The sequence below is a fragment of the Rhipicephalus microplus genome, chromosome 3 (genome assembly GCF_043290135.1).
Source record: "Rhipicephalus microplus isolate Deutch F79 chromosome 3, USDA_Rmic, whole genome shotgun sequence".
Classification (NCBI taxonomy): domain Eukaryota; kingdom Metazoa; phylum Arthropoda; class Arachnida; order Ixodida; family Ixodidae; genus Rhipicephalus; species Rhipicephalus microplus.
The window spans coordinates 160,924,485-160,939,809 of NC_134702.1; the positions used below are offsets into that span (position 1 = coordinate 160,924,485).

General features: G+C 46.6%; 1 protein-coding gene across 1 annotated transcript in view; it reads left to right on the top strand.

The window, feature by feature from the left end:
- Window positions 1-12,133, top strand: part of LOC119179967 (neprilysin-1) — a 35,922-nt gene extending 23,789 nt beyond the window's left edge. The window contains exons 11-12 of the mRNA XM_075888138.1: window positions 940-1,026; window positions 11,990-12,133. Coding sequence (XP_075744253.1) covers window positions 940-1,026; window positions 11,990-12,133 — 231 coding nt within the window. The remainder of the gene's footprint in view (window positions 1-939; window positions 1,027-11,989) is intronic.
- The last annotated feature ends 3,192 nt before the right edge of the window (window positions 12,134-15,325 follow it).

Below are 15,325 nucleotides of genomic sequence, written 5' to 3' on the forward strand. Positions count from 1 at the left end.
TAGAAATGCTCGAAGTGCATGCAGTCTACCAAGGAATACTTAGAATTTGAAAGAATGTGTCAAAATACGTGGTGTACTGTCTCGACCTTATGAGGCTTTCTATCGCGTTTTAGCAATTTTTCTCAACATGTCACTCACAACGAAGTCTCTTTAGCTATGAAGTGCATTTGTGAACGTAACTCTGGTGGGGAAAAAGGGTCGGGCAACAAGTAAGATTTCGGTCCATGTCGAGTGTAATACGTGGAAATTTCAAAGTCATTATCCATAGGGACTCCATATATTTTACAAAATACTCTCGGCTAAATATGCTACTGCGTTGATAGCATGCAACTAAGAACTTAACCAACGAACAGAAGTGTTCAGGTGGCTGCGCATGTCACCAATACATTGCCAGCCCTAGGCACGCAGACATTCACGAGCATAGCAAGTACTCTCGAAATTATAACCGTTATCCCTCTAACGGCGCATGTACAATACATTTTTAACAAACCAATGGGGGCCGAGCTTTTTCGCGTGTGAAGCAAGCTTAAAAACACCACTGCAGATGCTTTCGGTTCACTCTAATTCATGCTGTATTTTATGTTACAAAGAAACGTGTACAGCAGTAACAGTATTACCAGTGCTTAGGATATCTTGATGGCATCACAACTATGTAGACTCTCGTTGAGAACTTCAAAGGCTGCAACCCTGTGAATGGTACCTTAATAGATGGACCGGCAGACAAACCCGCAATCACTGATCATTTTGTATCTATAGATGGACAGGCAGAGAAACTCACAAACACTGATCCAATTTTGTCGTGGTGTCACGAAAACTGCCAATTTATGACACCTTATAGAAGATGTGTGGCACTGTCTCATAGCAATTCGATACATTGATGTCTAGTTGATAACGCCATAGATTAACTACTGCTGAATCGAGAACCGATTGTTCCTGCAGATTATGGAGCCGCCGGAGACTATCCACAACCCGAAGCGAGTCTACAACCTCATGAGCCTGCGCACGCTCGAAGGAGCCATACCAGAGGTGAGATGCGATTTTTAAAATTTGAATTCTTTTCTAACGTGAGGTTGACCTCGAGTCCGCCGCAAGGGAGCGGCTATGGTGCTCAGGTCGTGGAATCGATACCGGTTGCGGCAGCTGCATTTCGGTGGAGGCTAAATCAGTTGAGTGACATGTCCATAGAGCCAATGGGGACGAAAATTAGACGCGTTGATAGCGCCGTCTGGATTGCGGTGGCAGTTGTCCAAATAGTAAAGATTACTATTTTACTGACATCTGAATAAGCTTTTATTACACCCTGCACTCAAATAGCCTTTTTCAACAAATAACTAATTTTTTTTGTATATTTTATAGTTGCGTATAAAGCGAAATGAGTTTCATAGCACCAGGGCGTTTTGATAGGGCGGCTGGCCGTTTGCATAGCAGACGACACTGTCGTCACCGTCGTCGTCTGCTTCTTCTTTATGGTTATCCCCCGCTCGTTGGGGCAGTAGTAGTAGTAGTAAAGAACTTTATTAAGGCAGCTGACGGTTTCCTAAGTGGCGAGGGCTGTCAGGCCATGCCTGGTCGCCACCTCGTCAGCGCGTTTGATGACCCGGAGCTGGGTGTCCAGGCTTGTAGTCGTGAGAATTCTCTCCCAGGCCTCACTTGAAGGTGACTTTCCTAAAGGTTTGGTGGGGGAGGGTCCTTGCTGCATCCCCAGATGACGTGGTCCAAGGTTGCGGACTGTGTCTTGCAAAGGGTGCCCGAGATGTAAATAAGGCTGGGAATATATATCTGTATATGTACGGGGACGGAAATGAGTTCGTTTGAAGCCGCCGCCAAGTGATTTGTTGAGCTTTGTTTTGTTGTGGGTGCGGCGGTGGTCTAGTTGCCCGCGATGCCCGCGTATCCCCGCCCACTTACGTGGGCAGGGAGACGCGGGCATCGTGTTTCATTTTGATTACCCCCATCTTATTATTGCGTTTTTTATTCACTAGGCATTGCATTCTGGCGCTGCAGTCAGATTAAAAAAATTGGCAGCATATCCACGGAGGGAATGATGGAGAGCGGGGCGAAACATGCGTCCGTCCATGCATGCGTCTGTGTGGCCGACCGTGCGTCCATCCGCCCGTCCGTGCGTGCGCCTGTTCGTGCGTCCGCACATCCATCTGTGCGTCCGTCCCTGCGTTTGTCCATGCATCCGTTCCTGCGTCCGTCCATGAGCTCATCCGTCCGTGCAGCCATCCGTGCGTCCCTCCATGCATCTGTCTGTGTGTCAGTTCGTTCGCCTATTCAACACTCCAAGTACCATCATCTTGCATCTTTTCATCATATATTCCTGATATAGAAGCACCACCATCCAGCGGACATTCCAAGGACTGAACGAGAGGAGGCACACGCACACTTTCTTACGGCTTGAGCTTCGTGTCTACTTCCCACCTTTAACGACCTCGAGTTCATGGTATATACTTGTTCACTGTATTCATGGCACTGCAGCCCAATGCTCGCTAAACCATTCTAAAACCAAGAAGGTTACGCCCAGCTAGTATAACGTAGCAACCATTTCTTGTCAGATAGTGCTCAATGTACATGCCAATGGCTGTTAACGGGTAATGAGAGACAGGAGAATTCGGCTTTTAGTTAACGCGCACGCTGCCAATTTTTTATTGTTCAACAACGCACAGAAGAAAATCTCCCTCCGGCACCACCTTGCAGGTCTAAATGTAAAACTGGTTACTCACTAGGACTACTACTACTACTACGAGGGACGAGCGGGGGTCGCTTTAAGGAGCTTTGCACCTAAAAACTCCACTGCACAAAGCGGCTTCAGAGGACAATGCCTTACGGACGCTAGGCGGTCTGCCTCCAATTTTAGGGGTGAAGCTCCATAAAGCGGCACCCATTCGTCCCTCGTAGTAGTAGTAGTAGTCTTAGTGTGTAACCAGTCTTACATTTTGACCTCCAAGGTGGTGCCGGTAGGAGATTTCTTCTGTGCGTTGTTGAACAATAAAAATTCGCAGCGTGCGCGTTAACTCAAAGCCGAATTCTCCTGTCTCTCATTGCCCCTCAGCAGCCATTGCCATGTACATTGAGCACTATCTCACAAGAAAGGGTTGCTACGTTATTCTCGCTGGGCGTAACCTCTTTGGTTTAAGAAAGGTTTAGCGAGCATTGGGCCGCAGTGCCATGAATACAGTGCACTAGTATATACCTTGAACTCGAGGTGGTTAAAGGTGGGAAGCAGACACGACGCGCAAGCCGTAAGAAAGTGTCCGTGTGCCTCCTCTCATTCATGTCCTTGGAATGTCCGCTGGATGGTGGTGCTTCTATATGAGGAATATATCATGAAAAGATGCGAGATGGTGGTACTTGGAGTGTTGAATAGGTGAACGAACGGACACACAGACAGATGAATGGATGGACGCCCGGATGTCTGCACGGACAGATGGACGCATGGACGGACGCAAGAGCGGATGCATGGACGAACGCAGGGACGGATGCACAGATGGACGTGCGGACGCACGAACAGACGCACGCGCCGACGGGCGGATGGTGGCATTGGTGGCCACACATGCACGCATAGACGGACGGAAGCAAGAACGAATGGATGGACGGATGCTTCGCCCCACTCTCCATCCTTTGTTCCGTGGATATGCTGCCATTTTTTTAAGGACTAGGATCTTTCTTGGGATAATTTGACGCAGCGATTTTCATTGCGGAACATTTCTTAGTCGCACCATGTCATGCGTCGCACGTCGGCGGCGATCTCCACACCCAACACTGCGCATGCTCGCGTCTCGGACCAATATTTCGCCCTCTCTCCCCACTCTCACCTCACAAGGCCAACGCAGCCAGCATCTGCCAATAAAAACCGACTACTAAAGTTGCACAACCGTTCACTGACCACCCCGTATATGTGTACACACTTGATCGCACATCAGCGTCCCACCACTCGTTGAAGGCAATGCTTCTCATTCATTCAATTTATAAGAATACTCAAGACGAACTAAGAATTAAGCATTATCAACGCATATCCAATTACGCAACTTTTACGCGACACGCCCACCACTCGGCGATGCATTTACTCGAGTTCCCCCCGTGAAAAAGCGGACGGCATCTTTAGGGGCGAAGCTTCTTAAAGCGGCACCCATTCGTCCCTCGCAGTTGTCGTAGTCCTAGTCATAGTGTGTAACCAGTCTTACGTTTTGACCTGCAAGGTGGTGCCGGTGGGAGATATCTCCTGTGCGTTTTTGAACAATGAAAAATTCGCAGCGTGCGCGTTAATTAAAAGGTGAATTCTCCTGTCTCTCATTCCCCATTAGCAGCCATTGGCATGTACATTGAGCACTATCTGACAAGAAAGGGTTGCTACGTCATACTCGCTGAGTGTAACCTCCTTAATTTTAGAAAGGCTTAACGAGCGTTGAGCCGCGGGGCCATGAATTCAATGAACTAGTATATACCATGAACTCGAGGTGGTTAAAGGTGGGAAGTAGATACGAAGCGCAAGCTGTTATGAAGTAAAAGCCGAATTCTCCTGTCTCTCATTACCCATTAGCTGCCATTGACATGTACACTGAGCACTATCTGACAAGAAAGGGTTGCTACGTTATACTCGCTGGGCGTAACTTTTTAGGTTTTAGAAAGTTTTAGCGAGCGTTGAGCCGCAGTGCCATGAATACAGTGAACTAGTATATACCATGAACTCGAGATGGTCAAAGGTGGGAAGTAGACACGAAGCGCAAGCCGTAAGAAAGTGTGCGTGTGCCACCTCTCGTTTATTCCTTGAAATGTCCGCTGGATGGCGGTGCTTCTTTATCGGGAATATATGATGAAAAGATGCGAGATCGTGGTACTTGGAGTGTTGAATAGATGGACGAACGGACACTCAGACAGATGCATGAATGGACTCACGGATGGCTGCACCGACGAATAGACGTATGGACGAACGCAGAGGCGGATGCATGGACGAACGCAGAGACGGACGCACAGATGGACATGCGGACGCACGAACAGACGCACGCACGGATGGGCGAATGGATGCACGGATGGTCACACAGACGGACGCATGGACGGACGGAAGCAAGAACGAATGGACGGACGGATGCTTCGCCCCACTCTCCATCATTCACTCCGTGGATATGCTGCCATTTTTTTGGTCTGCTTGTTATCTGTCAACAGATTCAGCAACCCGGTGAAGTTTCAGCACTTGCTCAATGCCCAGCTGTTTGATATGGTGGCTGCGTTCATACTCGAGAAAATTGCAAATCAAAAAGCAAATGATACGCATATCTGGTTGTGTTCTATAGTAACAGCACGACTACTTCAGGAAGAGACAAGAAAGACAGGAAAGAGCGCTCTCTTTTATTGAAGGTGCTACGACCGATTTTATACAGAGTACAGGAACAGTGCTCATGTGCGACGACACATGTGTGACCATGGCAAAATAATCTTAACAGACGAAAGAATACTCTCTCTCACGCAAAGTGACGGTGCACGTGAACCAACTCGCCCAAATTAAGCTCTTGTTGAATATCTGAGTTGCAACATCAATACTTTATTATTAGGTACTGTGTTTTTTAACAGGAAGTGCATGGATACGTAATTTATAGAGCGTAGTATTTTTACGCTGCGCTAACAGATGCCATGAACGAAAAAAAAGGGGTGTTTCCTACGGTTCGCCTAGACGAAACGGTGCTGCCCCACCAGTACATCAGTGTTCTACGCAAGTTTTCGTTAGCCGACATCACGGCTAGATGGCGTCCATATCTCTCGCCGCGCCTCCAGACGGAAGGCTATCGTCCATTCACAATACTTGCAGCGAAGTACGCATATACGCGGCCAATTTTTCCTTCCCTCTATGACGGCCCATAAAAACTATCGTGGCAGTGGCAGTAGCACGGCCACTGCACTAGCCAGTAGTGGCGTTTTAGAGCGCAGCTCTTTTTTTTTTCTTTATTGCCTTGCAAATCATGACTGTTCACATTTTACAAATTTACATATTGGTCCATATTCAAGTGCGTCACAAAATACACCCACAGAATTCATTGAGGTACCGTCAGCTCTTGGCTGACTATTAATCAATACTTGGGCATTCGTAACAATCGCTCAATGCACCCAATCCAGTCTGGCACATCCTCTTGGCTTTTCAGCATTCCAAGAAAATGGCACACAGATTTGCAAAAATAGTGGCGCACAGCTAGCACTTCTACATCCGCGTTTTCAAAGGCACATCAGGTTTTCCATATACTGTGCAGGCCCAGAAGCATGATAAGATCATAAGGTACATCTGCCTCGTTTTTAACCGAAAGAAAACGGATGCGATGTGGCCTTAACGGTAATTCTTTTTTCAAGGTTCTTTGCAGTATATCCCAGAAAAAGACCCCGCTCCAGCAATCTATAAACACGTGTTCAATTGTTTCCGGTTTATTACACAAGTGGCAATTTGTGCTCCATGGCACGAATATTCCCTTATCCTGCAACCACGTTTTAACTGGTAAGGTACCAGTATGTAATTTAAAGAAAAAAGTTTTGACCCCTGGCGCTACAAGCATTCTTTTAACACGTTTCAGAACATCCTGTCCTGGGCCTGCACAATATAGCTGACGGTACAATGGAACAGGCAGTAAAACATCGACAAGGTCTCTATACAATTTTTTACGTGGTACTTCAGCCAGATACTCTAACGAAAATCTTACTGACAAAAAGCGGAAAGACGAAACAACTTCTTTTAAATACCCTTGTATTGGTCCTTGCATATTTGATGATGATACGAGAAATCCCGGCAGCAGTCTAGATAACCTTAGTTGTATAAAAGTTCTCAAAAAGGGGTCATCCACATCACGCAGAAAAAGGAAACGATTGACAAGTTGTCTTATGTACAAATGAACTAATCCGAGTCCACCATCTCTAACTTTTCTGAAAAGGTTTGTGCGGCTTGATCTTTCCCATACAGAGCTCCATATGAAAATTGCAAATACTCTGTGTATTTTCTGTACACTTATTCTACTGCAGTGCAAAACCTGCATTACGTACCACAGCTTGCTCACCAGAAACAAGTTGCATGTTGTGGCCCGTGCGAATATCGAAATACCCCAACCTTTCCATTTTTCTACATCATTGCGCAATGCCTGTGTTTCTTTTTTCTAATACGGTTCACTGTCATGATAGAACTCCAGCGGCACTCCTAAATACTTCACTGGTGTTTCCTGCCATTTAATGTTTAGAAATACTCTTGGCGTGACGTCCCATTCCCCATGCCAGAAGCCAAGGCACTTATCCCAGTTCACGGCACTACCACTCGCCTGGCAAAAAGTTTTCACGGCATTTACAGCATGCATTATACTCTCATAATTTGTACAGAAAACTGCAATGTCGTCTGCGTATGCGAGGAGGCTAACCTCAGCTTCATGCAGTTTAAAGCCGCTTATTGCAGGGTTATTAATTACACTTAAGCAGAAAGGTTCAATGAAAATAGCAAAAAGCAGGGGCGATAGTGGACACCCCTGTCTCACTGACCGCAGCACAGGTATACGCTCAGCCGCAGTTTTATTTAATACCAATCTCGTCGTGCATCCAGTGTAAGCCATGCGCACTCCTTCGCTAATCAAACTCCCTACGTTAATGTGCTCAAGTAATGAAAGGATCACGTCGTGCGGCACGTGATCAAATGCCTTTTCGAGGTCAATTTGAAGCATGGCAACATTGAGATGCATAACGTCACAACTTTCTAGGATTGATCGTGCTATGTTGATGTTGGTCATTATTTTCCTTCCCTTTATGCCACAAGTTTGGTGGGGTACAATCAGTTTTGTCATAACTGTCTGGAGTCTTCTGGCCAATATTTTCATCAATATTTTATAGTCAACATTAGTTAGGCTAATTGGTCTATATGCAGTAACACTTCTTAACTTCGCGGGATCTTCTGTTTTAGGTATTAAGACCGTGTGGGCTGACAAAAACGATGGTGGAAGTTGTTTACACTTAAAAGCCTCGTTAAATACCTCCCTCAAAATAGGTGAAACTACGTGTTTGAATTCCTTGTACACTGCAGCACTAAGGCCATCTGGTCCTGGAGACTTACCATTGTTTAACTTATCAATTGCTTTTTCAACTTCTCGCTCTGTTATAGGCAATTCTAAAATTTTCTTTCTTTCGTCATCAAGTCTTGGCATTAATGAAATGAAATCGCTATTAAAACGTTCTGCGTGTACACTGGTTGGTGTGAATAACTCTTTGTAATATTCGAAAAAAGCACCGGCTATTGCTTCTTTCGTATGGCACCTTGTTCCTTTATATTCTATTTCTCTTATTTCATTCTTACAGGCATGTCTCTTCTCAGCTCCAAGAGCTCGTTTTGTTGGCATTTCTCCCGCTACCAAGTTTTCTGCTCGAGCTCGAATCAATGCTCCACGATAACGTTCTTGGTCTATCAACTCTAGCTTCTGTTTAGTTATGTTTATCTCCTCTGAAAATGTTCCGGCCTGAGTACATTCATCCGCTACTAACTGTTGCAAGTTTTCACGCAAACGCACTTCAAGTTCTTTTTCAGCATGTCTCAAGATACTGGCTCTCTCAAGTGCTTTCAGTTTAATGGTCTGTTTAAATATTTCCCACTTATGTCCCCAGGATTCAAGTGTTCTATTTGCTAAGTCTTCTATGCCTTCTAGAAAAATCCGATTAAAGTCTTCATCCTTTAGTAGCTTTACATTAAATTTCCAGAGGTCCCAAGAGAAATGTTTGTTATTCCTTTTATGTTTACCCATTGAGAATGAAACCAAACAATGATCACTAAACGTAACAGGTGTAACTCTGTAATCATGGCACGAAGGAATGATTTCGGAAGACACATATACTCTGTCAAGTCTAGCATGGCTTGAACGCTGAAAGTGGGTAAACATAACCCCTTTTCCACTGCAAAGACATTCACCCACGTCCTCTAGCTGAGCTTTCGCCACCATATCAATTAGAACGTCAGTGCTTAAATCTCTGTATGGCCTGGAACTTGATTTATCTATACTCGAACAAACGCAGTTGAAATCCCCAGCCAAAATTAGTTTACGTTCACATTTTAAATACACATCAAGTTTTTCAAAAAACTCCTTTCGATCTTCAATCACAGTGGGTGCGTACACACAGATTACTCTCCATTTTTCTCTTGGTAGGGATAAATCACATGTAATAAAACGACCCGCCTCGCAGGTAGTTACAGACTCCACTTTCGCATTAAGGCTCTGCCGAATTAACAAGAGGCAACCTGCAGACGCACCCACCGCGTGACAAACGCACACATCAAACACTCTCGTGAAAGGCTGCACCATTCGCTCAGCGTGCTCTTCACTCTCTACTTTAGTTTCCTGTACAGCGACGATGTCCAGATCTTGTTCTATAATCAGGCGGTAAAGCTGGTTTTGCCGCCGTTTGGCAGAAAGCGCACGTACATTTAGCGTCGCCAATCTAATCGTCGCCATCGTGATGAGAGAAAGCCGAGCGAAAGACGCTTACCTTACCAACACCTAAACAACTGTCCGGCCGACGCTCAAGGCGTCGTACCGTCGCCGCCGCGTGAAAGCGACGACGAACGCAGGCGGCCAGCACCCCGAGACTTTTTGGAGCCAGCCACTCGCCACTGCCCTTGATCTTCCTGGGTCAGACGCTGCTGGGACGCCGCGTCTCCCTCATTCAGGCGTCGCTTTACTGGCGCAGCTTCAACTGCATCCATGTCCGAAGTAGCGTCGGACCCGATGACTGGTTCAGCCTTGTGCTGGGTTTCCATTTGAGTCGAACGCCGTTGCGTTGGAGTGCCCACAACCATATTTTCATCTGTGCCTGTGTCTTGCTTAGGTGTCTCCGTCTTTTCCTCGCTGGTCGCCACTGCATGAGACGCTTCCTCTCCTGCCTTCGACGCCGCGGCCCTCTCTGCTTCCTCTTCATCCATGAGCAATTCACTGTGGTCGGCATTTGTTGCTCGACTTGCTGCACTGGCATAGGAACGAGTACAGTCCGCCTGCTCATGCCCAAAAGCGCGACAACCAGCGCACCTGGGCACCCTGCAGTCGCGACGAATGTGTCCCGTGTTCCGGCAACGCAGGCACAGCGGTGCTCTTCCTGGCACGACCACCAGTGCCATGCCGCTTCCGAGACGCATCTGGTGGGGTATGCGATCCGTAGTAACGCCTTCTTTAAGTAGTAGCCGAACGAATCTTGTGGTTGACTCAACTCCTTCGAAGTCTTCGTCTCTCCACTTGTCGCTGATAACTTCTTTCACTTCACCGTACTCCCGGAAAGCACGCCGTACAGTCTCTGCGTTGACGTCAAACGCTACCCAATGCAACTTGAGACGCACCTCTTGCCTTTCTGGGTCGACGACGACGCAGGGCCGGTCTTTCACGGAGAGTAGGCCAGCGTCCAGAACTATCTTCTTGGCTTCATCTGTCTTCATGTTAAGAAGCCAGACGTGCGACATCTGATACGCTCCTATGCCGCTTACCTCTTGAATGATGCCTAGTTCCTTGAGCGGCTTTCGGAAGTCATTAATCCCGTACGGACGCGCTGCGATGTCGCAGTGCAGAACCAACGTGCGTCTGAGTCCTTCTCCTGTGGGCAGTGGTGGCAGAATTAAACGGTAGTCCTTGGGAAGCGATGTGCACGAGAAACCGCGGCCAGCGTCGGCCGCTGTAACAGCTCTTGAGGAGCCTGCCATCCTGCGTCCGCACGCGTCGGTGACCAGAAGCAGAATGTAGAGCGCAGCTCTTACGCGCCCGTTGTTGTAACTAGCAGAGTGAACGAAGAAGGAAGAGAGCGAACGCGAAGTCTGTGTCACCTCACTTTTTTTCTCCGTCACACGCGCTGGCCCCTCGGTCGGAACTCGAGAGCACACAGTGCTAGCCGGTGCAACGTGGTAGGTCTCGCTCACTTCAGCTCTAGAGGTTTTGTTAGCGATATGTAAAGAATGTTACATTGCTACAAGTGCGAATATCATAATTTAAACACAGTTGCGTTCGCAAAATGTGAAACTCCCATACGTTCTTTTAGATCGCAGGTTTTAGGCACCTGTTTCTGCGTTAATCGGTGAGCTAGGATGAAAGAGTGCGGATGCTGAAATTAGCGGAGCATGAAAGACGGTGACAGTGAAGAGAGCGTGATAAGAAGGACACTGCCGAGACGATATGTTCTGCAGTGCCACTGAAGTGCGCGCCGTCACCGATGAGATCATCACTGAAGTATGTGGGGAGGGTTTCCACCGATACCATATATAAGATGTAGGGGCTTTAACCAGATATAGAATGAAGCGCTTCATGAATGGTGGACTGCCTGCGGTGGCTGTTGTGGAATGCACCCACGCGCTTGCCTTCAGCAGCCTCCCTGTTGGCAACGCAGTCGTGCTACGCTCCGTCTGCGGCAGCTGATATAAACTGCGCGGCACCAAATTGTTTGCTGTTGTCGCGATACTCGAAGCATGCAGCTGTACTAGCTTTACGTAGACACTTGTCTCTCTCAAATTGTTTGCCTCCCAACACCCAAACAGCTGCGGTCGAAATTGGCATTAGGCGGTATTAGAATTCTCGACGAGTTTTTTTTTTTTCTGTCATGGATTTGAGCTTCGTGCACTGTCCCCAAAACATATCAAACAATGCAGCGCAGATCGCCGATGCACAAAAAAAAAAGTTTTGCGACGTAGCAGGGAAAACAGCGTTATGCTGCTTCAGCCGAAACAACTGACGTAACTACTAGTCCTTGCGTTCGCCTTCTAATCTTCTAACTCACCAACTTAATTAGGATATGCAATTTATATGGACGCGTGCTCTTAGCAAGAATAGTCTTGAGATAGTATCCATAGTGCAAGTCATATTGTACATACTGTACATGGAAGCTACATGGTTTTGCAAGTCACGTGGTCATTTAACTATGCTTGTCTGCCTGCCGTAGTTTAGCCATCGCATTGCAAGTGCTAAACACTTTAGTTTGCATGCCTATACTTATACCATATTATGGCACGCTGCAGATCCAGTGGACGTTCCTGCTCAACACCATCCTTCGAGACGTGGGCGTATCGATGGATCTGAGCGACCACGTCGTGGTGCTCCACCCGCTATACCTCAAGAGGCTCGCGCGACTGCTCAAAGAGGTCCCCAGGCAAGAGTTTTAGCTTTAATTATAATGGTTTTTGCACTGATCATCTCGTATATTCAGACTTACTCAGTACAAGTCAACAGATATATACAAAAAAAAAGATCATTAGTATTACAGAAAATTAGAGAATATTAGGTTACAAGTGAGCTCACTTTTGTGCAAGATCAGAGAGGAAGTCTACTTCATCGCTAATTTTTTTGAGTTGACAAGGCAGCTGCCCACATTTAAAGAAGTACTAACACGATTTTGAAATATTTTCGGGTCGTTGCTTTAATTGGAAACGTGGATGTCTGGAACTTTAAAAATGTTCTCTAGTGCTTGGGAATGCTTTGAATCTACTTTCACTACAGCCAAATTAAAACAGCAACATCGGTTTCATTATAGATAGGGTGGCTTGCAGTGACGTGTCAAGAGAGGTATGACGTCGAGGGGGGACTGAAACTTGCGACATACGAGCAGCAGCTTCATGTTTGCGGTCAGTCACAAGTGATTCACGGGAACAGAAATGAATAACTTGCTGTGCAGAGACTGCGATAGGGGTTTTCGCAACTTAGGTTGCCCGCAGGACGCAAATCTCACCAACCCAGTAAACTGTGTTGACTTGTGATGTTTTATACGTGTTGTCTGGCACCGGCACGTGATGTGCACTCTAAGAAAATGACAGATGTCCCTTTTGCGAGGCCTCGAAATCGTTCCAGTACACCTTTAAGTGTCCTTTTGTTTGCATGTAGAGGAAATAAATTACATGTGGACTGGACTAGTGCACCGTCTTTCGGTATGAAAAAAAAAAAAAAAAAAAACTAAGAGGTTACCTTGTGCATTCGTCTAGTGTGACTCATAGGTGGAAGCAATTATCTTCTTTTAAATGCGAAGCATTTCTTAGCTAACTTCGGCGAAATTAGGCGTATCTATCTATCTATCTATCTATCTATCTATCTATCTATCTATCTATCTATCTATCTATCTATCTATCTATCTATCTATCTATCTATCTATCTATCTATCTATCTATCTATCTATCTATCTATCTATCTATCTATCTATCTATCTATCTATCTATCTATCTATCTATCTATCTATCTATCTATCCATCCAGCCGCCTACGACTTTTAGCTCTCCTGGCCGTTTCAATAATGGTATCAATACCAAACTTGGTATGGCATTACATGTCTGTGTGAAGAACATATTTGACGAGTCATAACATGAAAATCACGACATGGATGTCATGAATGTCATTATTTACATTTCATGGTCCCATAGCTCTTGCGGTGGTTCCTTTCACATAGAATGTTGCAAACTGTATGATATGACATGATTGCATGGGGAACATAAGCGACAGATTTTAAAATGAAAATCATGACATGCGTGTTATGTAACAACATGACTGCATGCCAAGCTCACGATGCGCTCGCGGTTGTTTCGCTAGCGTCACATATACCAAATTTAGTATAACGGTACGTGAATCAGGGACGAAGGTAAGTGACTGGCGCAAACATGACAATCATGAGATGCGTGTCATGTAACAACATGACTACACGCCATGATAATGATGCGCTGGTGGCCGTTTAGCTAGCTTCACTTATACAAAATTTGGTATTACGGGACGTGAATGAATGGTGAAGGTATGATACTGGTGCAAACATGAGGAACATGATATGCATGCCATGTAACAACATGACTACATACTACGCTCATGATGTACTCGCAGCCGTTTCGCTAGCTTCACATATACCAAATTCGGTATTACGTGACGCGAACGGACGACATAGGTAACTTACACATACAAACATGATAATCATGAAATGCTTGTCATGTAACAACATGACTACATGCCCCACTCATGATACGCTCGTGGCTGTTTCGCTAGCTTCACGCATGCCTAATTTGGTATTACGTGACGTCAATGAATGACGAAGGTATTTGACTGGTGCAAACATGATAATCATAAGATGTATGTCATGTGAGAACATGACTACTTGCCACAGTCAAGGCGCCAATACATTTAGACGTGACGTGGTGCGCGTGATCGCCGGCGTTCATTTCGTCGCGTCACGCCGGCGCTGCCACCCCAGGCACCGGTCCTGCCATACACTATACCCCGCGACAACTTTCTGTGGCAGCACCGCCAAGGCTACGGAGCCGAAGCACGCTTGTCTTACTGCGCCACAGCATGTAGTCCCTCAACGAAAACGTTTGTATACTGTTCTGGGTAACTAAGATTTTACCATTCGTCACTTACATTTTTCGCGGATTTATTTTTTAATTAGTGAATAAAAACGTTGCGCAGTAGAAAAAATTTCGTTTCACGCTCTCTCAGGTTTTTGGGGGGTTTTTTGGCTTCCGTCGCCTTTTTACCTCACCGCATTACTCACTGTCAAAGATGGCGTCCGCCGGTTACAGCTCGTCAACGTCGCTTACGGAGGAAACACCGCCGCGTGCCGCGAGTCCACCAGCTGCGCAGCCGTACCAGGCGTTGTCAAATCAAAAGCTGTCCGTACAGGCCAAGAAGGTGGCGTACAACGTTTACGCACAAATAAGGAAAAGCGACCCGCAGCTGTCTGTGAGAGCTGCATGTCGGAAAGTCAGCGAGCTCACTGGTGTTAGCGAGTGCAGTGTCTTCCGGATTAAGCTCGACGTTAACAGTGGAACCCTGAAATCACCGAAAACGGTACGTACATGATGAGTTGTGTAACCATTACATGAATAATTGAATGTATCATTCACCCAGCAACCTGAGTGCACGCGTCAGTAAATCACGTCACAATATTATTAAAAATTGCTCTCGAGTTCCCAAAGATGCGACTCGCGTTTCCTGCAGCGAAACGCGAGCAAACGCGAGCCGACGCGGACTGCGAGACGCGGACTGCGCTGGTGAAATCGAAACCGAAACACCCGTCCAAGCGGTCGGACTACTTGGCGCAGTAGCACATGTGCATAGGCTCCGCCCACGTAGCCTTGGCCGTGCTGCCACAGAAAGTTGTCGCCGGGTGTAGCAGGCACGCGTCGCGCTGCGTTGCTTTTTCGCATGCGCGTTTCAGCGTGTCCGGCGTCCCTTCGTTACAAATAAGGAAGACGCAGTGCTGTCTGGGTAACGCATCGGCACGAATTGCAGCATGTCACGATTCGCACCTGCTGCCGTCGGGCGGCGCCGATGGACGCTGGTCATGTCGGTCGCTCCTTGCGTCAGACTATAGAGTGCTCGCGTTTT